The sequence below is a fragment of the Sphaerodactylus townsendi genome, linkage group LG08 (genome assembly GCF_021028975.2).
Source record: "Sphaerodactylus townsendi isolate TG3544 linkage group LG08, MPM_Stown_v2.3, whole genome shotgun sequence".
Classification (NCBI taxonomy): domain Eukaryota; kingdom Metazoa; phylum Chordata; class Lepidosauria; order Squamata; family Sphaerodactylidae; genus Sphaerodactylus; species Sphaerodactylus townsendi.
In genome coordinates this window covers 64,624,146-64,648,833 of record NC_059432.1, presented here as the reverse complement: position 1 = coordinate 64,648,833, position 24,688 = coordinate 64,624,146, and the positions used below count along the sequence as shown (strand labels likewise).

At 44.7% G+C, this 24,688-nt stretch overlaps 1 protein-coding gene across 1 annotated transcript; it reads right to left on the bottom strand.

Moving 5' to 3' along the window:
* Nucleotides 1-3,588: 3,588 nt before the first annotated feature.
* LOC125438455 lies at nucleotides 3,589-24,296 on the bottom strand. Its single transcript, XM_048506897.1, has 3 exons — nucleotides 24,186-24,296; nucleotides 14,795-14,802; nucleotides 3,589-9,286 (listed from the first exon to the last, which is right to left on the bottom strand). The coding sequence occupies exons 1-3, from the start codon at nucleotides 24,294-24,296 to the stop codon at nucleotides 5,866-5,868; spliced, it is 3,540 nt and encodes a 1,179-aa protein (XP_048362854.1). The 3' UTR covers nucleotides 3,589-5,865.
* Between the last annotated feature and the right edge of the window lie 392 nt (nucleotides 24,297-24,688).

Sequence of the window (24,688 nt, the reverse complement as noted above, 5' to 3'; positions counted from 1 at the left end):
ATTACTACATCTTAAACCAACAGCACTCCAGAGACTCACACAAAGCACAGGAAATAAATATTTTAAAACTATTTACAATATTATTCTACCTTTTTGTGACTGCCCAGGGAGAGAATGCAGCCTTTACCCTGCACCTAGGAAAGCATTTAAACCACTACCTGTATGCTATGTTACACAGCAGTTACTATTCATATATATATTTATACACACATATACATATATGCATATATTCACATTGCATTTGAAGTAATTCACAAAAACAGATATTTTAAAAATGCTTGTTAGTAATACAGTGTAAAAAGACCCACATGGCTAAAAGGTTGCACATAGATAAGAAACCTATTCAGACTCCATTCATTTTTACAACCCTGTGAGAAAGTTACCGGAGAAGTAGTTCCAAAGGGAAGGATTTTAAGAAGACAACATAACTTCCCTTCAAAGCAAACCAGAACCCCTGAGATCACCCTAAAATAGGTGGGGTGTTTTGCAGCTATATGCAGAAAAACCAACTGGCAACAGGAAAATGTAAGGAAGCTTAGGGCCATGTACACAATCATAAGCAAGTATCTGTTTTGTGGCAGTTATTCCTGCTGGGGAGATACTGCACAGGGACGACCTCTTCACTGGAGAAGTACTTTGTATGAAGTGATCTGAGAAGGTTAGACAAGGAACTCCCCAAGAAACAGTGATAAGACAGATGACCTTCAAGGAGAGGAAATCAAGGACTGATACTGACAGCTTCCTTCCTGCTGCCCTAGAAGTCAAAGGCAGAACACCAGGCAAAACAGACAGAGAACAAATGTTAGGGCAGTGCTGATATGTAATAATCTATTGGCTCAGTCACAGAACCTGTTTGTATCTATGATTCTACAGGGCGACCATGAGAAAGCAAGGAGAAGACAGATAGCAGGGATTCCGTTGGCACTAATCTTCTAAACAAGCAGCCAGAATCCCAGTATCCTTCCGTTTATCCTTCCGTTTTTTCACTGATTTTCCCTTTAACAACAGACCTCATACTGCATCCTAGGCTGAGGCCAAAGATCTGTCATTGGCCCTCCCCCAACAGAATTTCAAGAAGCATAGAAGGCTGCAACAGGAAAGGGGGAGAGTTTCATTTTGTCAACGTCATTCCACTCTTAGGATCAACCCAGTATTTGCATCTCCCTTTGGCAAAATTTAACTCCCTGGGACAGTATTTTCTCTCCAAAATATATTTTAGGTGTTAAGTTCACGTAAAGACAATTATTTTCTCAGTGAAAAGAGTAATGCTCCAGTGGCTACCTCCCTAGAAGTAAATGGGGCAAAGCTTTTCCTATCACAAAAGGATAAGGACGCAGGAAAATCACTCAGGTGAAAAAAAGATCTTTTTAACAATTTTCTAGGGAGGGAGAGTAGAAGATCCCAATTCCTAATAATTGCAAATGCTTATTAATGATAGACATAGCAACTGTTTTGTGTGGCTAAAAACAACCAAGAAAGACAATTTTGAAAAGGGAAATACATTTTTCACAAATTTAAAAGAGTCAATAGTACACATGCATAATGAAACGGTACTTTTGAGAGAAGAGTCATAAGCATTTTTAAAGCAGCATCAGCCACAACACAGGCAACTGTTTAGAGCTTACCATTACTGCAGAAGCTGTGCATTTGTGTAAATATGCAGCACTAATCTCTCACACTTTGTCCTGCACCTGAGACTCACTCTAACGCGTAATGAACGATAACCTTTACTGAAAGTAGTGATATGCCCAGCTAGATGAATAAAGTATCCAGAGCCTCAATAAGGCTGGGGATACTGCAAGAAACTGGAAGAACTAGAGATGGAGGATCTTGTCTTTGGGAAGAATATTATCTCAAGAGGCAGGAGGAATTCAAAGCCAGAGTTGGACAGATAAGATACAATGGTTCTTTAAGGGATTACGAGACTATGCAGAGTATTAATGGCAGAGCCATTTTTAAAAACCTGAAGATGAGGTCTAAGGTTCTACCTTCAAGAAAGAAACTGTCTTTCAAACAGTGAACAATTGAATCAATTATGATATACATTTGATGGCAGCAAAATTGTACAAGAGATGCCTTATTCAATAACCAAAGAACACTAATCTTCCCTTAGCAGTGCCTGAGGGAAGTAGAGCCTAGGACCGTGGTGGCGAACCTTTGGCACTCCAGATGTTATGGACTACAATTCCCATCAGCCCCTGCTAGCATGGCAAATTGGCCATGTTGGCAGGGGCTGATGGGAATTGTAGTCCATAACATCTGGAGTGCCAAAGGTTCACCATCACTGGCCTAGGATATGTCCCCCATGCTGCATCTGACTTCACCTGTAGAGCTAACAATGAGGCCCAAGATGCTTAGGTAGCAGAAACTCCAAGCGCATGGGATAGAACAGCACACATAGCTGGAGGGCCTGAACACTGAGCTCTCTCTTGCCACTATACTGTAACATAATCCAAACCCAAATCCAATTAGGATAATTCCTTCAGTAAACTGCTGGAGTAGATCCGATGAATGGCTCACCAACTCACTATTGAGACTCCCAAAACTGGTAAATCAGGTATCTTTAAAAGTTCATTGTTTCACCAGGCACTAACAGCAGTACTGCTGCTACCATTTCTTGTATAAAATCTCATTTGCAAGGGTAAGACTCCATTACTCGTTAAGTGATACCACTGGATGGCATGAGGGACGCAACAGGTCCCAAGAAGAAGAGATCCAATCCAAGAACAGAACCAAGGAGATCAAAAATGTCACTGCTGAAAGGACTGGACTTCAAGGGTATATTATCATAGTCACAAAAGAAGCAGAGAGGGAATGCAGGGCATCAAAAAAAAGAGGGTGCAGGCTTGCTGCAAGAGTAATTCATTTAAATAATGTCATTGAGCACCACTTGCACAGGATCCAGACTGATGCACATGACACACTCCCAAAAATGTCTTGGCTTTAACTCAAAGTATGATTAAATCGTCTCCACCAGGATTTACTGGGGGGGACCCCTTGGATCTGCTTTGAACAATACAAAGCTACTGCATGCAGTGGAGCGTAGTTTCAGGTATGGTCAGGATTACAACCTTGGCCCTCTTTTCTCCTTCCATTTGCCTCTGGCAAACTATACTGCTCCAATGTGTATTTGGAAAAGGGTCACCCCTGCAAGGGGAAAAGCAGGATTCCTTGGTGTCTGTACCCAGGGGGACCTTTTCAGCACAACTGCAAGACAGCTGCTGGACCAGGAATGGAAGCCATTTGAGAAAGCTTTGACAGTCCAGAAGTTGCAGATCTAATTTTTCATAATGTTTCAGTCTGACATATGAAAGAGCAGATTACAAAGGCTCAGTGGAAACACAAAACTTTGAACCATTACGTGGTGCTTACTGATTCTGTTAGGTACAGACCACAAAAGATTTAGGACAGCAGAGAGATTTTATTAGCGGGTGACTGGGTGAGAAGAACTGCTCCCCACGAGTAGCAAAAGGGTCCCCTGCCTCCCTCTGCCTAGGACTTTCCTTAGGAAGCAGCCCTGGGAAGAGTGAGCAAGAGATCTGTACATTTCTGTGGATGGAGATTCCTAATTACTGAAAAAGGAGAGGAGAAATTCTGACTCCTTTATCTGTTCCTCTCATTCATTACATACCTGTTAATGCAAGGGCTGGAATGTCCAACACATCTAATATGTGCAATTAAAACAGCAGACACATTCATATCAACCTTTACAAGGAATGCATGGACAGGTTTAAACACTCAAAATTAATTGTATACAGCATGATTAAAACCAGAAGTTAAAAATCAAAACTTATTTCGTTAGAAAAGAGTCCACCCTGACGTGTCCTACAGCTTTATAGTGCACCCCCCCAGGCCACGGACCTTGAATGGCTGGGCCTTGTGGGCTTTGCATTTTCAGAAGCCTCATTGCAAACCTTTTGATAAATGAAAAATTACAGAACTAGTTTTTTGCCTGCAGTAATGAGCTTTGGTATAGGAGTGCCAATGCTAACATACCCTCCCCCCTTTAAAAAAAACCACACCAGTTCATTCATGCCTCTGTCTTCTTCATACTCCCTGAAGGGTTTGCCTTTTCTTTTATTCAATAAATCCTTTCCCAACTGGAAAGACTGGTTCAAGCCAGTTAATATAATCATGTGTAAAGATGTGCTTGAGTACGTAGATCTCAGATGGTATCCATGGAAAGCTATTCTGAAAGGTCAAGCAATTTAAAGGCCTTCATGGGAAGCTCTTGGGTGCCACACACAGCAAACGAGAGGAAGTTTGCACAAGTTTCTAAGCAAACAGCTTGGTCTTTGTTGTGGCTCAAAGAGAAACTGCAGAAATAAATAAAAGGCCAGGCCTTGCCTCTTCTCCCCGGACTCATAGTGGAAGCAACAACTATTACCCAACAGATGGGTAGCACAAAGCACAGGGAACAGGAAACTTCCCCTGAGAAAAATCCTCTTTCCCTGTTGCTGGATCCATTACAAATGTTTGAACTGAAAAGCGTACTGTTTGCATTTCTAACAGGCTTTCATAGGAATATCTTGTATGAACAGCGATGACTTCTTGACCTTTACATAGCTCATTGATTAAACCTGGAAGATGAGGCTCTAAAAGTTGCACGGAACATTGTGAGCATTTAGAGCTAGAAGTACAGCCTTTTAAGCCAGGGAAGAAGATAAAGTTTGCTTTGTTTCAAGGTGCAATCCAACCAACTTTTGTCAAAAGCACTCGATACTTCCAGTTAATTCACAGTCTGTATTGCATCATTCTAACTTTAATTTTTTTAAAAAGCCTTGAAACATCTAAAGAACAGAAAACTAAGGAAAGGGGGATTGCAGAAACTGCATAGAAAATACAGAAATGGAAGCAACACCCGGCCCTTTATAAGAAGGCCACCAAGTCTATGGGTAGCTTCCAACATTATTTTTTCAGACACACCATTTTAAGATGCATGCAGACTTTACTTGGGATGGTTATGTGGCTGTCCATCAATGCTCAGATGCTCATTCAGCCAATCATCTTTCAGGAGTACTCCAACAATGTGTCTCAGTTGTAAAATAGGGAAACCATTATTCTGAATATTGCATCTTACGAGTAATATCAGAAAAGACAGGTAATGCGCCCTTAACAAGGAAGGGCTCTATTCCGACAAAGAAGCAATCTCCATTTTTGGACAAAGCTGGCCAGAGTTACCCCAATGACTGAAGAAGCAGAACACAGAGAATCTTTTTTGTTATAGAAGACAAGCTAGAACATAGCCAAACCCTAGATCTCGCTTCTACCTTATAGAAGGTATTAACATCGTAATAATAAATTACACCATTCTGACCTGATAGTGATGAATGGCATTAAAGAAAAAAAATGCTTTGGATTTTGGCTTTAAAATGCTACTCTTGAATTAAATGAAGCCAGGATGCTACGATGCCAAAAAGGGGTGGGGGTGGGGGACTGCTCCTGTGTGAATCCTAGCCAACGGGCTGCAAAAATTGATGGGGTGTGCATGAAAAGTTGTTCTCTTTCCATTACAGTACAAGTGCTTGTGCATTACCTATAAACTGCCAGGCTTTAAATCACGCAGACTATATTTATTTCCTAAAATGATAAATAAGGCACTGTACTTTGAACTGAAACTGTCTAGTTCCCAGTTAAAAGCCTAGGAACTTTCAAACGCAGTAACTTCCCTTCTCGGCAGCAGAGAAGAACAGTGTCCCACTCTGAAGGCAACACAGCTCGGGCTCCTAAAAATCAGGGAGAGGGGCTTGACCTTTCAGTTAGATATTGCCTGATGCCTCCCCCCCCACCCCCCAGGTCATGAATGGATCTACTTAATGCATGAGGGAGGATTTCCGTGACCTATCCCCCGCTAACTCAAGGGTGCTACTTTGCATCCAGCCGCCTGCGTTTACAGGGTGAAGAATGTTTATCGTCCCTCCCAGCCTTTTGCTGCTTGGGCTTTTTTTGTTCTGTTGGAAATAGCTCTTTCATTGACCTGCAGTGAGGATGCTTTTTTTGTTGCTCTGCTATTCTTTTAGCAGCCCCTTTTGGAGGCCGGCTGGAGGAGTCTTGCGCCACTTTCTGCTTCGGAGGCTTGGCAAGCCCTCCTTGCTTGGAAGGAAGAGTAACTTTTTGACTGGGGGCTGCTTTTCCTTTCTGGACGGAAGGCTTCTTTTTCCCAGCCTGTGGCTTCTTCGTCTTCTCACTCTGAGATGTGTGCTTATTGCTTCTTTCCGTGGCCATCTGCTTCCGAGTAGCAGGGGCTTCCAAATGCTTTAATTTATTCAGCTTTTTAAGAGGAAGCTTGTTCGATTGACTCTGTGCCCTGCTGCTCTCATTCAGCAACTTCTTTTTGCTTGGCTGAGGCTCGCCCTTCAACCGGGCGTCCTCCTGCAGCTTGCCTTTCCCTTTTCTTTCCTTTCCTCCTCGTTCAATCGGAACAGATTTAGTAGGAAGTGGGGTTGTTTTGACCTGCTGGGCCAGCTTTGGAGACATCAGTGGCTTAATGCACAGACTCTTCCTACTTGGCTTGCTTTCAGCTGAGGGCTGCTTTGTTACACCATCATTTTTCTCCTGTTTGACCACCTTATGCTGGCCAGGAAGCTTGCTTCGCAAGTTGGAGCATTTCCTCAGAATCCGTGAGCTGGTCTGCACTGGTGTGGTTGGACGGGGCTGGGGTTTGGCTTCAACGGTATGCTCCACCGTCACATCAGAGGGAGACATCTGCTTCGGACTGGCCACTTGCTCTGGCTCAGCTTCCTCGGTGGCCTCTCGAAGCTTAGCCCATAGTCTTTGAGTTTTTATTGTGTTTTTTGCTGGAATCATAGCAGCAAACTTCTTCAGGTGCTTCTTCAGACGTTCAGCTTGAATGGAACTTGGGTAGATTCCAGAAGAGGTGCCCTTCTGAAGTGGAAGCTTCATGAGAGGGATGTCTCCTGGGAGTCGTGTGTTCAACTTCTTCACAATTACCAGAGACTTGGTTTCAGTTGTCTCCATGAACCACCTGCAGATGTTGGATACATTAAATGCCTTCACAAACAGCATCTGAACAGGAGAGAGCTTCTGGACCTCAGTGGACCCTTTGAATTTCCGGGTCCTCTTCTTGCTTTTCCAGATCTCCTTCAGTTTGTCAGACTTGTTCTTGACCTTTGGAGCTGGTGGGGCTTCCTTCTCCAGCTGAATCCACCCTTTCTGGACCTTCATGTACTGGGCATTAAAATTTGTAATAAGTTCTTGGTTCTCTTCCTCAGCACACCATTCCACAAATCTGGGTTTGTTTTCAGACCACAACTCCATGTTGCTAAAACCAATGGGGTCTTCATTCCCAGCTTCTTGTTGGGCCACGACATTAGAGTCTGCTTCTATAACTACTTTTTCTGGTGTAGTTTTTTGGACAGTTGCCACAGGAGGAAGGGCAGTGGTGTGTCTCAAGTTATAGAACTGGAGGGACGGCTTCTTGTATTTCACAGATTTCTCCAGTGGGGTATTCTTACTTTCATCCTTGCTACCAGGTTGGCAAGTGATTGCCTGGTCAGTGTGCAACACCTCTTTAACTTCCACAGCACTGTCAGGGTTCTCTAGAGCTTCTGGATTCCTATTCATCTGTTGTTCATCCTCATCAGAGATGTCTGCTGGGACATGAACACTTCTCTTGTCAGAATTTGCCTCTAAACAGATTTCAAGCATAGTCCCTGGCTTACTGTTGTCATCATCATTCTGACTTTTCTCTGCTGCAGTCTCTCCTGACAACAGGTTTTCATTCGTCTGTTTCTCTATGATGTCATTTCCATTCTTTGCTTGCTGCTCAGAGTCTCCATCTTGGGTGTTCCCAATGTTAGTGAGAAGTGTTTCATGGGCACCGTCACCCGGAAAGTTCACAGACGCTGCCCCATCAAGATGCACCTCCCTCTTAAAATGTTTAGCACCTGGACTTTTAGAAAGCTTGATCTGAAGCTGAGGAAGCTGCACGGAAGCGGGTGAACTGGGTGGCTCAAAATTGTCTTCTGTGGGCAGCAGGGACTGCTGGCTCCGAAGGCGGCGATCAGATACAACTTGAGGTTTTCTCTCTCTCTTTCGCTTTTTGTCTGTGCTTATCTTGGAAGAGACTGCCCCCTTGCCACTTGTTTCTGACAATCCAGAGACCGGTGGAGCTTTGCCATCAACTTCCCTGTTCTCATTCACCTTGCTAGTATCACCTGTTTCTTCTATAATGCCCGCTTCCCGGTTTTCACCAATATCTACAACAGGCAACACAGTCTCACTTTTTCCAGTCTGGTCTTCCTCCCTGTCCTGAGTCGCTTCCACACTGGGCTCAGTGGTAATGCTTCCATTTGCATCATCACATTGCATGCGGGCAGGGAGCTCTGTAGCATCAGAGCAGAAGTCGAGTGGAGAAACATCAAGATCCACCTTATCAGGTGTTGCCTCCACAAAGTCTATAGCAGTGGGCTCTGAGGATTCCAAATCAGCAAAAGTCTCAGGGACTACACTGGCAGGAAACACCCCTGAAGAAGCTGCCCTCACACTGGCAATAGTATCCCCAGACGACACTATTTCTGTGTCTGAAGGGAGTTCTGCAGGGAGGACTACAGGAGCATCCAGAGGGTCAACAGCAGGAGACTCTGCTTGGGGTTCTGCAAGGTCGGTAGGGGAAAGCAATGGGAGTTCCACATCAGCTGGTGGTTCTGCAGATGGTGGCAAGTCTACAGTAGTAGCAGACCCCTCACAGGGAGGCAGCACGTCCACTCTGGCTGTGAGCTCTTCAGTCAGGGGCAGATTCACACTAACAGAAGGCTCCTGATTTACAAGACTGGAAGGCTCTGGGATATTCTCCAAGGTCAAAGAGTTTTCTTTGCCATCAGCAGTTTCTGAGATGCACAGTGGCACAGAATATGCTGGACTGCCACCATCTTCACAAGGACTGCTATTCTTAGAGGAGTCCATGGTGCTACTAGTCTGCAGCACATCACCAGCATCAGTTTGCTCTTGCAGCTCCTGTTCATTTAGTTGGAGGGAAGAGACAACTGCAGACTGAAATGAAGAGGCAGACAAGCTGCTTTCATCTGCATTGAGATCTGGGCAGGCAAGTGGGGAGAGGGTAGCTGCAGGTGTCTCAGCAGAACTAGCTTCAGGAGGATCGTTTTCAGCTGAGCAGGGCTCCGCTATGTCCGGAGTTTTCTTGCCAGAGGAATCTGCCTGCGGGACTGCCACAAGGGAAGGCCTTTGCTCAGTATCTTCACTCACAACTGGAACTGCTGCCTGACTTGGGATAGACAGGACCTCCGTCGTTGGTGCTGGAGCGTCTCTAATTTCTCCTGTATTAATGAAAACCTTTTTTGCTAGGGTGTATGAATAATTGGAAGTTTCCGCGCAACCACCATTGTAGTAGTATCCACGTGTACTCTTCCTTGCTGTTTTTCTAGAAGACACGGCCCTCTTACTCTCAAAGTGGCACTCTGTAATAGGCTGACTGATAAACACAATGTCACATTGGTTGTCGAAGTCATTTATTCTTAGTCCTGAGGATCGTTTGCTCTTACGAGTGCTTTTGGAGGAGACTGAGATGCTCTTGGCCCTTGAGTGTCCATTGGTGGTTTTGTGGTGACCCCCTGGCACAGGGCTAGCAGGCAGCCAGATGTCTTTGGCATTCTCCAAATGAGTCTTGTCAACAGGATGCATATGACCACTCCCCTTGCTCTTCCCCACAGATTGGAGATGGTTGTCTACCTTCGGCCTAGCTTCTTGGTCATTGATTTCTATATCTGAGTGCAAAGAGGCTTTGGAGCTGCACTGCAAAGCATTCTCTTTGTCTGCTCGCCGAGGGGAGCTTGCTGAGAAGACTGGCTCTCTGGTCTCATCAGGAAAAGGTTTGAAAAGGTTTTTCTGAGAGCCCAGACGACTCTCCAAACTATCCTCACTAGTGTTTACATTCGATGCTTTTGCAGCAATGTAACCTCCCAACAAAGCTCTGCTTTGAATCTGGTCTTTGTCATCCTCACTTTTTCTGATCCCCATTTCTTGCTCATTGCCAGAGATTTGCCCTTCCAGGCCTTTAGCAGAGTAATAAGAATTGGAAGTGGTAAGGTACCCTTGAGTGGGACTATCCCTTGGACTTGCAGAATTTGTTCTAATGCTAGGAAGTTCAGAGAAATCTCTTCTGACAAGAGGGGTGCAGTTTTCTCTTCTGTCTGAAGACTTCAGATCCACAGCTTGCTTCAGAGCATGACACAGTATGCGCAGAGAGCCATGAGGCCCTGATTGCTCAGGGTCCAGGGATGGAAGGTGCTTAGGTTCAGAGCAAGAAGTTCCCAGTTCTCGGTTCTCAGTATCATAATGGCTGCAGCCTGAGCTACAAGAAGACACATCCATGTTTGCTGCTCCAGGTAACTGCTGGCCCTCACAGCCTGGCTGTACTTCAGTGCATATATCATTCAGGACACGGACAAAGCGCTTCTGGTGGTATGTGCACAACCTGACCATAAACTTTTCCAATGAAGATTTCGGCTGACCAGGACAGTCTATTGCTTCTGTTGTGCCCTCACTAGAAATGAGAGAGAGAGAGAGAGAGAGAAAAACACAGTCAATTCAATATAAGGATTAGAAAACAAATTAATTCACACAGAAAACATTCATAGCTCCTTCTCTTTTCTTCCCCTTCTCTTCACAGCTCAATGATAACCAGGGAGGTAGCTAAAGTAAATTGCACAATTTCAAGTTTATGCTCGTTATCTCTCCCTGTCCCAGCATATTGGCAGTCAATATACTGAAAGTTAGTAAAACGTTGTTGGGACAGGATCCCAATCATCTCTCCATATAAAGACCTTAGGATATTTTGTGCTGGGGAAACTCAGGAAGAAGGCAGAGAGCACCAGGAAGATTCCTTATTCTCCTGGCCTTTTCAGTAAATCCTCCGGTGGAAGCCTACAATGGCTGCAAAATGATCAGGTTCCTTTGTGCTAATGCAAAACTTCTGTTTTGAACAACAACAACAACAAAAAGATAATTGTCACAAACGCATAGAAAGCAGATCTTTCCAGAACTGGATGAAAAGACCCCAGATGCCTAATAGCAGGAGTCCCCAAAATTTTTGAGTCTGCAGGTATATTTGGAATTCTGACACAGTACAGTGGACACAGCAACAAAATGGCTGCCACAAAATGGTGGCAAAGGAGGCAAAGCCAGTCACCAAATTATACCTACAGCTTAACTTTACTAGTACAGTACAGATCTTCGTGCTGTGGCGACAGTTGCTGCCAAAGCAACATTTTTTAAAAAAATCTGTACAGCCAATCAAATCTCCAACAGCCAATTAGAAGCCTTGTTAGGCAAAAACCCTACCTGGCACCACCCATTTCTTAAAAACATTTAGCGAGTGCCAGAAAAGGTATTGGTGGGTGCCATGGCACCTATGGGGACCACGTTGGAACCCTCTGCCAAACTGGATCAGGAGTTTAGCAGAAGATATATAAACTTTTTCCATGCTCCAAGTCTCCAAAGCAGAATCAGACTAAATAACAGTTTAAAATGTATATGTACAATTCTATACTTTAACAGCTTTAACAGATGTGAAAGATATGGGAGTCAGTCCTTACTGTCCCCAAATCTACCACCACAATTCTGACTTTCAAACATGGGGGTCAACTACAGCTAACTGGAATAATCATTTGTTCAATGTATTGTCGAAGGCTTTCACGGCTGGAATCACTTGGGTGCTCTGTAGTTTCCGGGCTGTATAGCCGTGTTCTAGCAGCATTCTCTCCTAACGTTTCGCCTGCATCTGTGGCTTTCTGAAGATGCCAGCCACAGATGCAGGCGAAACGTCAGGAGAGAATGCTGCTAGAACATGGCCATACAGCCCGGAAACCACACAGCACCCAAATCATTTGTTCATTTGCTATGGAAAGAGGCAAAAATCAACTTCAACTGGACATGGGAATCATGAAGAATTGGTCTGCTGGGGCTGGCAGCTTGGTCATTTCAGAACAGCAAAGCTCCTCAAAACATCCTGAACAGGATAATTCAGACACCTGCCACTCTGAACTAAACTGCAAAACCCCCTCACTGTTCGATGGCTACATAATCCTGTCACCAAATTCCTAACCAGGTATGCTATTCCAGCCTAGAGAGAATAGCACCAGTAACAGTTCGAAGTCATTTAATATTAAAATCTATCTTTGGGAGGTATATGAAAAATACCTCTCTTTTCTTCCTTTTTTCACTCACCCCCCAATGTAGCTTTAAAATTGTATGTTTCCTTAAAAAATAACTTTAAATCCAGGCTGGATTTAAAATAATGCATACTGAGGCTTCACAGTAATGCTAACTAGGGCAGTACTAAGATCTGGCTTCTGATTTGGGGGTGGGGGGGAAGAGTGGATCTGCTCTCTTTTCAAGATTACTCAGATCTAGATATAACAAGAAGCAGATTAAGTGTTTGAACTATACCATTTCAGAGTGCAGGTGAACTAAGTTGCATTTCTCATGGCTGAATGTTCCTTAATACAAAATTTCCTGCTCCTAAAAACCATACATCAGAGGAATGCTAGTTTTCTGTTTGTGGGATGGTGGAATTTATTTTTTGTTTTGCATGAAGGAACATTCCTGCACCATTGATGTGTTACACAGCCTCAGATTTTCTAGCCTTCTCTTGAGAGAACATTTCCAACCATATAGTTTTTCTTCCTTGTTAACCTCTTAAGATATATTGGCACACTCTTCTTAGTAGTTTGGATTGTGACCTTATTCTGTAATCTTTCTCTTTTGTGGTGTTTCTGTTTTCATCAGAACCTCAAATGAGCTGAAATTTTACAAGGCAGGGAAGTTAAAAAAATCCCACGCAAACAGGAAGGTTTGCATGGAACATTTGAACTTCCCTGCCTTGTAAGACTGGGGACTGGAAGTTACAAGTACTATTTAGTTTACTTCAAGAGTTCTTACGAAGCACACACTAGAGGAGACCTGGACACCAAAGTGCACCTCCACTTAAGACGAATCGTGTTTACTCAGAAGTCAGTCTGTCAGACTTCAATAGACTTACTCAGAACCAGGATCTATAGGAATGAAATCTTAAGTCAGCAAGTACAGACGAATAAACAGAAAAGGTGCATTGGCATCCAAAGAGATTGAGAAACAAGTTTTTTTCATACTTCTGTTTCCATTTACTTATTATTTCCTATTCTATTCAGATTATTCCTGCATTCTTATCATTGTCTCTTCTTTCAAATATGTCGGTTTGTCAGTCGTTCAAAAGCACACAGCATGTAACTAAGGTTGTCAACAGGTTGGAGAAAAAAATGTTCCTTCCCTGTAATAGAGGCTTAGAATATGTTGTTTACCTCCATGCCATGATGAGTTTAACTTCCTATTTCTGCACATCCAGCCCTATTAACAGCATACGCCCTTTTTACCCACGGCGCTGTTAGAAACTCTACTGACTACCATTGCAGATTCCCAGCTATTACTTTATCTTGGCAGAGTCACACCATCATTTGTTGCTCCAGTTTCCCCCCACTTTCCAAAAAAGGGAATGCTGATAAAATCCACATTACATCAGCAAAAGCATCGCATCTAAATAAGAATATGGTTTCAGAAACACTTCACGGCTTCATATACAGCATCTTAGATTTAATTATTTACAGTCTTTCTCCTAGACTTATTCTTAGAAAGTGACACAGGTATTTTCAAGGAAAAAAACCCAGCTTTTACCATGTTTGTGGTGGGTTTTCTGGGCTGTGTGGCCGTGGTCTGGTGGATCTTGTTCCTAATGTTTCGCCTGCATCTGTGGCTGGCATCTTCAGAGGTGTATCACAGAGGGAAGTCTGTTACACACTGTGTCCAGTGTGAAGGGAATGTTTTAGTGGGGTATATATTGTCATGTCCCCAGGTGGGGAACCAATCAGTAAATGTTTGGGTGAAACTTGCTATGCAAATGTGTGGTTGACAGTATAGTATTGCAGGTGGGAGTTTTCAGTCCAGGGAGTGATTCACATTTGCATTCCCTGCAGCAGCAGCAGTATTGGTGAATGCAAATCCTGTGTTTGGGTGGAGTCCATTGTCCATGAACTTAGCATGCCCTTGGCCTTTGATTATGGTGTTTTTAAGTACTAGTAGCCAAGCTTTGTTAATTCTCAGAATCTGTTCTTTCTTGTTGAAGTTGTCTTGATGTTTGTGAATTTCAATGGCCTCCCTGTGCAGTCTGACATGGTAACCAACCACACCTTTGCGTAGCAAGTTATACCCAAACACTTACTGATTGGTTCCCCACCCAGGGACATGACAATATATACCCCACTAAAACATTCCCTTCACACTGGACACAGTGTGTAACAGACTTCCCTCTGTGATATACCTCTGAAAATGCCACCTACAGATGCAGGCAAAACGTTAGGAACAAGATCCAGCAGACTACGGCCACACAGCCCAGAAAACCCACCACAACCAGTTGAATCCAGCCATGAAAGCCTTCGACAAGCCTTTACCATCTTTTAACTTTATCATCCCCTTCTTGGACACATACCGTAACAATGTGAGGGGATGTTATACATGCCAGTGAAGCTGAGAGCAATATCACAAGGAGTTCAGACTCTGCCCAGAGGCTAAACTCTTAGAAAAGTCACTCAAGGCAGAATTCGCAGCAGCAGCGGTCTCAACAACACAGGTGCAACAGGTATAGAACTTGCCCCTCAAAATCAGGCAGTAGCATTCTCTCTTAAAAATTTAAAGTGACTGGTCAGAATTTGCCACAGGACAGACATTGTTCTGAGTCTGGGCTGCACAGCCTTGGGAGCAATAATAATTTCATTTGTCCAACAACCCACTCTCCTGTAAGCAGAAACACAAAACTTTCCTTAGGGTAACCCAAAAACGTGAGTATCTAATGCAAGTGGTTCTCCCCTTCTCCCCCCAACGAAAAAAATTTGAAACTCATGGGACTGAACCTGGACAGGCTGGGGACAAAAAAAAGCTCTCTTTAGTTAGAATTAAAGGCATTTTCACAAAATGTCACCCTTTATTCCTGAATGAATCATTTGTTATTGTGAGAGCCAGTGTGGTGTAAGCGTATTGGACTAATATCGGTGTGACTCAGGTTCAAATCCCTACTCATGGTTAAAGTTTGCTGGGTGACTCTGGGCCAATCACATGCTTTCAGTCTAATCTACCTCACAGGGAGGATAATTCTGTAAGACACTTTGGGTTCCCACTGGGGAGAAAGGAAGGATATAAAAGAATTAAATAAAAATAAAGAAGTGCATTGCAAGACAAAGTGAAAGAAAGCCATGTTTAACTGTGTATGGACTGTAACCAATGCAGCTTCTTCCCTTCCAATTTATGCATCCTGAAAACAGTCAAACAAAACAATTTGTGCCTATTATATGATCATTTACTGTTCATAATGTTACCATCACTTAGTTTACTGCTTACTATTTGTTTATAGCTATTAAAAACAAATAATAAATAAACAATTTGTGTCAATTACAGAAATGCCTATGTGTTTTATTATGAATTGTGTTTTATTCAGGCCGGGTAAGATATAAGAATTTCAAATGAATTATTTGCACATCTGCTGGATGTTATACTTTTTCCTCCGAGGAATGCAGTTCGACTGCAAATATGTTGTGCCTCTGCTGAGAACACACAGGAAAGAACGGCCAGAAAAAGGATTTTACTACGTATCAAACAACCTATAGAAAGAAACCCAGCCAAGCACTTAATGTAAGGATAGCCACTTCTACAATTCCCTTGATTTCTGTTGTCTCAAATATCTTTTTTGAATTAACAAGCTGCAAGGGAGAGTCAAATATGTTTTGTTTTGTTTGGTACTGATTCACACTCACAAGAAGCCCAATGTATTAGTTGGTTTAATTACAATGAAGGCAGCATTTCAGTCTTCTAGCCCTTCAGAGTATGCATTTCTGAAGTGTTATAATATTTTTAAAAAATCCTTCTTCACTGCCTGCATCTACACTGTAAGGGCAGGTGCCTTGGCAACCTAAATACAAGTGGATTGAATCTGTGCATTCTCTTCCTTTCCAGAGCCTTCTGTTCTCCCTACAACATTTTCACCATCAGCTGTGACGCATTTAACAGCCTTCTCATGGCTAATTGAAAAACGTTATCATTCAGTCCATCTTTTTAAAAATGAGAGATTTATCATGCTGAAACATTAACCCACGTACTGCTTTCATTTCAAGGGCTTCTCACAATGGCCCTTGCTAATTTTTCTGATTATCAAGGACATTTGGGAGTTTTCCTCCACCACTCCCCCGCCTTGTTCTTGCTGATCGTACAAACACAACTGACTTACAGCTGGGGTTCATGGAAGAAGCCACAGCTCTTCACAAGTGCCTTTCTAAAATAAAATCAGAAATATGAGCTGGCAAGCAGGTGACTTCACAAAAAGCTTGCTGAAATCTCATGCTTTAAAGCACAAATCTTCTGCACACACAACTCTTACTTCCAAGAACCATTCACCTTAGCAGAGATCCCTAACATGGTGGTGAGGGCCAGGATGCTCACCTTACACCACTCCTGGTGCCCTCCAAATATTTTTTTAAGTGGCTGGGGCTTCTTGCAGCAGGGTTTTTGACAAGAAGTGTGAGATTAAATAGTAGTTTAAAATAGTACATTCGTTTGAAAAGACATCCTGTTAAATCTGCTTGAAATGTTGAAGAATTACCATTAGAGGTATGCTTAACTTCATTCCCTGAGGTTTTGTGGTTGGCTCCAACTCCTGAAGCATTCATTTTGTGGTTGCACTCTCCATCCTGTGTCAGAATTCAAAAGGTACCCTTTTCACCCCTGGAAGGCCCATGTATCCAGACACCCCTTAAAAGGAGATTACAGCATAAGCTTGCCAAACTTTAGAGTTCCTTTACAAAATCAAAACCCCCCCCCCCCCCCCCGAGTAAGGACACCTAGGATCTTATCTCACTACAGATGTTAATTTTTTGCCCCTAAGCATTTCTCCCCTGCTCTAATTAAAGCTGATCACATCTTGCACTGTGCTTCTGCATCCTGCATTCTTTAACACCCCCACACACCCCCACACACACACTCAACATACACATCCAAACTAGTATATAGGGACTCAAGGATCTCCATTCCTACTTGTATCTGATGAAGGGAATAACTGGTTGTGGTGGGTTTTCCAGGCTGTGTGGCTGTGGTCTGGTGGATCTTGTTCCTAATGTTTCACCTGCATCTGTGGCTGGCATCTTCAGAGGTGTATCGCAGAGGGAAGTCTGTTACACACTTGAGAAGGGAATGTTTTAGTGGGGCATATATTGTCATGTCCCTGGGTGGGGAACCAATCAGTAAGCGTTTGGGTGGAACTTGCTATGCAAAGGTGTGGTTGATAGTATAGTATTGCAGGTGGGGTTTTTTTCAGTCCAGGGGGTGATTCACATTTGCATTCCCTGAGGCAGAATCACCCCCTGGACGGAAAAACCCCACCTGCAATACTATACTATCAACCACACCTTTGCATAGCAAGTTCAAATCTTATCAGTCTATAAGGGGCTAATGGACTGAAATCTAGCTACTATGGTTTCCTTAGCTTTTCTTGTAATGATCTCAGCAGTAGAAATGGAACCTGGAAACTTCAGAGTCAAGAACAGGGAGTTTAAAGACACCATCCAATGAAACATTCTTCTCCTGCCAAGCATGTGCTGCTGTTTCTTTCCATTAAAGCAAAATACTTAATATCTCAAACTTGCAAGGTGAATGGCATATCTTACACACCAACAGAAATGTAAGTGCAATTCAATTAAAGCTTTAAGTTCACTGCACATACCTGTATTCATTTACATTTGTTTGCCTTAGCATTGTACTTGGCTTGGATAAAGTCCATCAAAACTATTCCTAACTACACTGAGAAGAGTGATTCTGCCCTCCCTTTTCACTTCTCTCATTGCAATTTGGAGCCGTTACGAACAACGGTGTCTATTCAATTTGTGGCAGCAGCCTGAATAAGTAGACCATAACCAGGGGTATATTTTATTAGATAGAAGATATAGATATAAATTGGTCCTTTTAAAGTACAACTGAACCAAAGAGGGGAAAAACCCAGCTCTTTCCTGTTTACTGGCATTTTGCTCCCTATGCATACTTACAGGGCTCCAGTCTATGGATGCCTGGCTTAGACTATACCTCTATCAAAAGATATTAAAGTGTCAACAGCCCTTCTTGACATAGGCAATAACTCTGTAGGGAGTTACAAGTCTCCTGAACATCAGGGTACTTGGAGAACATAAACTATTGAGAAAAGCCATGAATTAGATTCTTCTTCCTCCAGGATAAGAGATAAAGACATTAGCATAACACCAGTTCATTGTTATGCAAAGTCACAGTGGAAGAGGTTCATATGCAACTTTGCTGGAAGGTTGCCCTGGGTCTCATAAGTAAGGAAAAATCACCACACTCTAAGACTTTTTTGGGCCACCATTTTCTGGTCATGGGATGTATGAAATCATGTGAAAGGGGCTTCTCCTGTTATCTTGTGTAAAAGGTTGGCTAACAATGATGTACACAATGATGTATTCGTGACTGACATCTATATGCCTGTATAACCTCTAACCTTTGATTGTAACTTTGCTTCTGCTTTTGGTCATTTGCCTATTGTGGCTGCAGCTCAAAATAAAGCTTTTCCATTTTGCACTGCTGGCATCAGATTGATTAGGCTTTGCACAGTGCCAGGTCCTCAAGCCTGGACCACCGAAACGTGGTGGAACAAATTCTGCCCCCCCCCTCTCTCTCTCCCACACACATCCCACCCCCCACCCCAAATTCTGTCTCTCTCAAAGAATCTGGCTAATTAATGACACTGAGAAAATAATTTCCACTGTTCATTTTTTGAACACGGTAATTCATATAAAATATGCAAATGTGGCATTTCCTAACCTTGAAAGCAAGCTTAAATAAAGGTCCAGTCTGGAACAACACAGAGAAGGTCTGCAGCTTTTTTATATGATGGGAGTACCCCACAAACATATTTTTAAAGCACAGTTACATTTAAAATGAACATTTTCTTTGCTGTAACCAAACACAAAAGTATCCTACTCTAGAAGTGAGTCTTATAACATTTCTATGCCACATTTGTTAGTGACTGATCTGTAATTAAACATTTTAAAGGAGGAAATAGTCAGACATAGCAATAGTGTGTTTCATGGTTCTATTTTCATATTACCTGGACATAAATGAAGCCCTAACAACTTTGCTTCCTAGAAGTTTTACAATAGATAAGTGTGTTATTACACACTGCTAGAAACCTAAATGCCCCTCACAATGCTAGAAAGGTAAGTTGAACACAGAAGTGTAGCTGGGCAGGAGTGCGCCTGGGGGGGCACTCTGTTTTCTGCACCCCTGCAGCCCCACACTTCCCCCACGGCCCCCTCCACTTACCTTTTCCAGCCAGCAGAAAACAGCTTTCTGCTGGCTGAAAATGGGCCAGGCCGATGGGCGGAGCCAGCCGGTGGGGCAAGGCCAGGCCTGGTGAGGCAGGGTCAGGGGGTGATTTTCACACACCCCAGGAGCGCCCCCTTCCCTCTTGTAGCTCCGCCACTGGTTGAACATACTAACTAGTCAGAAAAAGGCAGTTTAAAAAATATAGCGCACTCTTTTTTCTAAAGGAATACTTTCAACAGTAACTTCGGTGTCCCCATCTCTCTGCTGCTACAGACACCATATGTGTAGATATAATAAAAGCGCTACAAAGTGCCTCCATGTGGGCTGAGAGAACTGTGACTGGCCCAAGGTCACCCAGAAGTGTAGGGGTGAGCCCGAGAACCCAGCAGAACTGTAGAAGGAGCGCCAGGCATGCCGGTGCCGGCTACGGCCTTCCGGGCGCACACGCTCCCCCAACCCCCGCTCCCCCATGAGTCACGGGTCATGAACTGCCTGACTCGCGGTCACCAGGTGTCCCATACAAAAGGACAAAAGGGCTCCTGCCCTCAGGTGAAGATTAGACCCAGACACGGATGCTTCCTCCCGCACGTAGCAGCCCGATGAGATCATGCATCACATGATGATCTCCTGCTCTCCCGCTCTCCCGACCTCCCGTTCTCCCGCCTGCCCGACCCCTTTACACGCCCCCATTGGAAACCTCTAATAAAAAAAAGGTGTGAGAGGCGAGCGCCCTGGCAGAGTTGCCAGGATCATCGGGATCCAGCTTCCCTGCCTCTGGCTTCCAGTCTCCACCAGATGAAACCTCTGCGTCTTTCATCTCTTCACTGGGGAGCCTCATAGGAGCCACGCATCTACAAGCTGGTGCCGAAAACCTCGGGAATCCCTCGATCCTCCGCCCGTGACTTGCACCGTCAGCCTGGGAAAGAGGCTTCACCGGTTACCGGGATGCGTCTGCTGGATCGGCGCATCCAGGGAACCTACCCTCGGTACTGACCATCCAGCTGGATTGGCGCATCCAGAGGATCAAGGCGTTCTAGGACACTCTCTCGTCTGGACGAACCACCCGGTATAGCATGAAGCTTGTAAAAGCCGCGTATACGCTACGACAAGCCGCGTTAGCGAACTGAAAGTGCTAGCGAAACGCGGCAGGGTCTCCGTAAAGAGAGGGGAGCTGCGCGAATTGGTTGAGGAGATTGATAGGCAATGTCCATCGTACCCAGAAAGGGGGACATTCAATCTTAAGAAGTGGGAAAACATCGGGCGCACTCTGCACAGAGAAGAGCCTCGTGCGCCGATGTAACGCTGCTACCTGACGTGGAGACAGTGTTATGTCGCCATCAGCCTGCAGGTCCATGGTGTCTTTGCCATGGATCTCCCTCCTTTTGATCTTTCACCTACAATTTCAAGCCCGGAACTTTCTCTATCCACTAAGCAGGACGCCTGTCCTTCTCCCATTTCAAACTCTCCCGCTCGTGCTCTCGCGGCCCTGCCGCCTCCTGTAAGGAATTCCATAGAAGCAGAAATAAAAGGCTTTTTGGATGTAAAAGTCCGTTTATTAAGACATCTTAGAAAGCTCACGATACCTGCGTAGGTGGTGCAGAATGACACTTCCGCCATGAAGCACAGGTTATAACACTCATTCACCCCATCCCCCTTCCTGCTTCCCATGGGAACGGAGTCCCTCATCTCAGCGCAAGAGATAAAGTCTCCGCCGATGCAGCTGGCCCATCGCCCGGGCTGTGGAATGCACTCAAGGTTACTTCACCATCAACACCATTGCTGAATCCTTTACACTCTGCACTCCCTTAAAGAAGACCCCTCCCCCCCAGGTTTTATCGCGAGGAAGAAGGCGCGGTGGAAAGCAGAAATAAGGGTGAAGGCGTCAATATTTTCGGAATAAACTCATTGATTATACTCCAGAGGAATATCCCACCCAAGAGACTAAAATATTGCAAAGCGTTTTGCTTATGATTAAAGCGAGAGTCAGGATAAGCGTCAATTTACGGTAGTGCCTGTGACCATCAATAATAGTCGGTGGGGAGAAGACCTCTCCGGTAGTGGAGTGCCAGGCTATCGGAAGCGGGGAGCCTCCTTGAGCGACAAGCTGGAATGGAAGACAGGATAGAATATGTTACTAAAGAGAGTTAGGCAAATCTAAGCGAGGTTACAGTGACATCCTCCATCACTTTAGTAATCTGACAAAGGTCCATCACGAATCTTTTGCCAAGTTTGGAAAATTTATGTACCGTCTCTGAGATTTTTTTCATGTAGATAAATACACCCAAGAGCCCACACGCAGAGGGAAATCCGAAGCGGTGTTTATCCGGCTTACAGCTTTTGGGAGTCCCTTAGCTTGTTGTAAGGCGGTCTGGACCGTTTTCCATCCCTCGGCTAGGGATGAAATCCCATTGTTGAAACTCTGGAGGGTCCAAAAGCTGTTGGCGGGTAGTTTGTGGCAACGGCGGGAAGGAGGCGACCAGACACAATTTCAAAGGGGGTTTTCTTTGTACTTGCTATGAACCGCATTGTTATAGGCGTACTCACATAAGCGGAATAAGCTTGCGCACCAATTGGTCTTGGTGGTGGTTGGTGTAACAAGCGTAATATACTGCCTCCTAGGGTTCTGTCTAGTTCTCTCCGTCTTCGCCATACGTCACTTTGAACGCGTGGTAGGAGGCGGCGGACCGGCCGGGGCGACCCCAACAACCCCAAAAACGCCTTCCAGAACTTTGAAATGAATGGGTGGGGGCAGCGGTCGGAGACCACCTTAACGCTGCGGAATGGAGGCGGTAAAAGCATGTTGAATGAACAAGCCGCGTTGCCAATTTGGGAGCCCGAGGAGGGATGGACGGACATGGCGAATAAAATGGGCTTGTTTAGAAAATAAGTCTACCACCACCCACAAAACCGCGGTTGCCAGCGACTTTTCGGGCAAACCTGTAATAAAATCCCATGGAGATGACTTCCCAAGGGCGTATGGAGGCCACCGGGAGAAGGTTTCAATAGCCCACATGGGGCTTCTCCGGAGATGGTTTTGGCTTCTGCAACAAACCGAGCAGCCGCTTAATGTATGCTCTCAATGTCACAGCTAGCATTAGCAAATTGCCACCAGAACTGCCGGGCGGCCAAATGCAGAGTTTTCAGAAAGCCAAAATGTCCCTTGAGCCGGGCGTCAAAAGTGCTTCTTCAAAGAACTCTGCTTTATGAGGGGCGTACCATTCCCCTCCGCCAAAAAATCCATTTCCAAAGCGCCAATTGGGAGTTAAGCTTTCTTCCGGCTGGAGGCTCGTGCAGCCCCGCCTCAAGTTCCCGCAGGAAAGGAGAGAGACGGAGACTAGGAATGGGAGGTGGAAGCGGAGTGGACGTTTGAGATCGGGTGACAGCCAGCCCCAACTGGGAGGGAGAGAACAGTGCGTGGAATGTCACCGTAAGGCACGCTCCACCCTCCCCGAGGTAGGCCCCAGCGAGCTAGCGTCAACCAGTTTACGTCTGGTTTTCCCAGGGAAAAAATGGACTGTAAAAGAGAAACGAGAAAAGGAAATCATTGCCTAACGAAGTTGTTTTGCGGACATCTTGAAGGGGTGGAAAGAGCTGCCAGGTTTTTGTGATCTGACCAAACCTGAAAGGGGTGTTTAGCCCCCTCCAGCCAGTGGCCTTGAGTGGAGAGATGCTACTTTGATGGCCGTAGTCTCTTTATCCCCTACAGTCCAGTTGAGTTCAGGCACCAAGAGAATTTCTTAAGACAAGCCACGTCCGGAACCAGTAGCCTACCATCTTTATTTTTTCTGCAACAGGGCTGGGCCCCAAATGGGTGTTTTTTGTCCGAGAGCATCCGCGTGAACCACAAAACGGGGAGATCTGGGTCAGGGTGCTTTAGGATAGGGTTACGATGGTAAACGCAGACTTTAAAGAGTTGAAAGGCTGTTTGACACTCCTCGCAGAACCAGGAAAGGGGCGGGCTTGGCGGACAGTGGATCTTTTTTACTCAGCGTAAAGGAGGTCTGTGGAGAGGAGAGTCAGTTCAGCGAATTGGGGTATAAAGAATCCACGATAGAAATTTAGCAAAACCAAGAAAAGATTGGAGCTCTTTGCGGTTGGTGGGGGCAGGCTATTGGAGTGACTGCGTCAATCTTAGCAGGATCCATCTTCAAGCCCTTCGAAGCGAAGATCCGGTAATCCAAATAGTCAATGGAGGTCACGAGGTGAAACAGCATTTGGAGAGTTTGGCAAAGAGAGAATTGTTGAGCAAAGCCGTTTCAATACCTCTCGAACCAATGTTTCTATGCTCTTCTATGGTTTGTGAGTAAATCAAAACGTCATCTAAGTATACCACAACTCCCTTGTACAATAAATCATGGAGAACTTCGTTGATAAGAGCCATAAAAGCCCCGGGGGCCCCACTAACCCGAATGGCATTATCAAGTATTCAAACCGTCCAAACTTTGTGTTAAACGCAGGTCAAGTGTTCAACAGCCTTCAGCAATTCTGGACCCTGTAGTAAGCTTACTCTCAAGTCCAATTTAGTAAAAATCGCCCTTTGCCGAAAGTGCATCTAAAAAGGTCCTTGATCAAAGGTGCAAAGGATATTTATTGGACAGGGAGACCGCATTGAGAGACCTCGATAGTCTGTACCAAAGTGATCAGAAGACCCATCTTCTTTTTCTTTTTTTTACAAACAAAACGTGAGCAGCATGTGTGTGTTTGTTGTAGCCCGCCGTATGAACTCCATGGCGAATGGTTCCTTGTCCAAGAAGGCACGAAGTTCAGCTACTCCTCATTGGGACTCATGCGGTAGATTCTACCTTTGGGCAGCTGCCCTGGTTGTCTATAACGATGGTGCAGTCAGTGTCTCTAGGTGGGGTGGCAACTGATCGCATGATTCTTTGCTCCTCTGAAAACTCTGGCTGAATCATGATACGCGGGTGGGATGCCAATAGAATCGGGGAGCAATCGCTGGAAAAAAAAACCAGGGAGGGGTGTGTGTCAGGAGAGCGTTGGGTTTTCTTCCCAATTCGTAATGTTCACCGCGGGGAGGGTCAGTGAATTCTAAGATCCGTTCTTTCCAAATGAACTTTGGTTCATGTAACAATAACCATGGCATGCCCAAAACTATGGAGTGTTTGTACACAGTAAAATAAAACTAATTTTCTCCCAATGGTCGTACTTAGCGACGGAGGAGAACCGGCTGTGTTTTGAACTGGGCCGGTCGCCGTTTGAGGGGGCTGCCCGTCACATTTGGGTGATAAATATGAAGGCTTAGCCAGGGGAATTTGGTCCAGACCCTATGGCTCCTCCGCCACCTGGG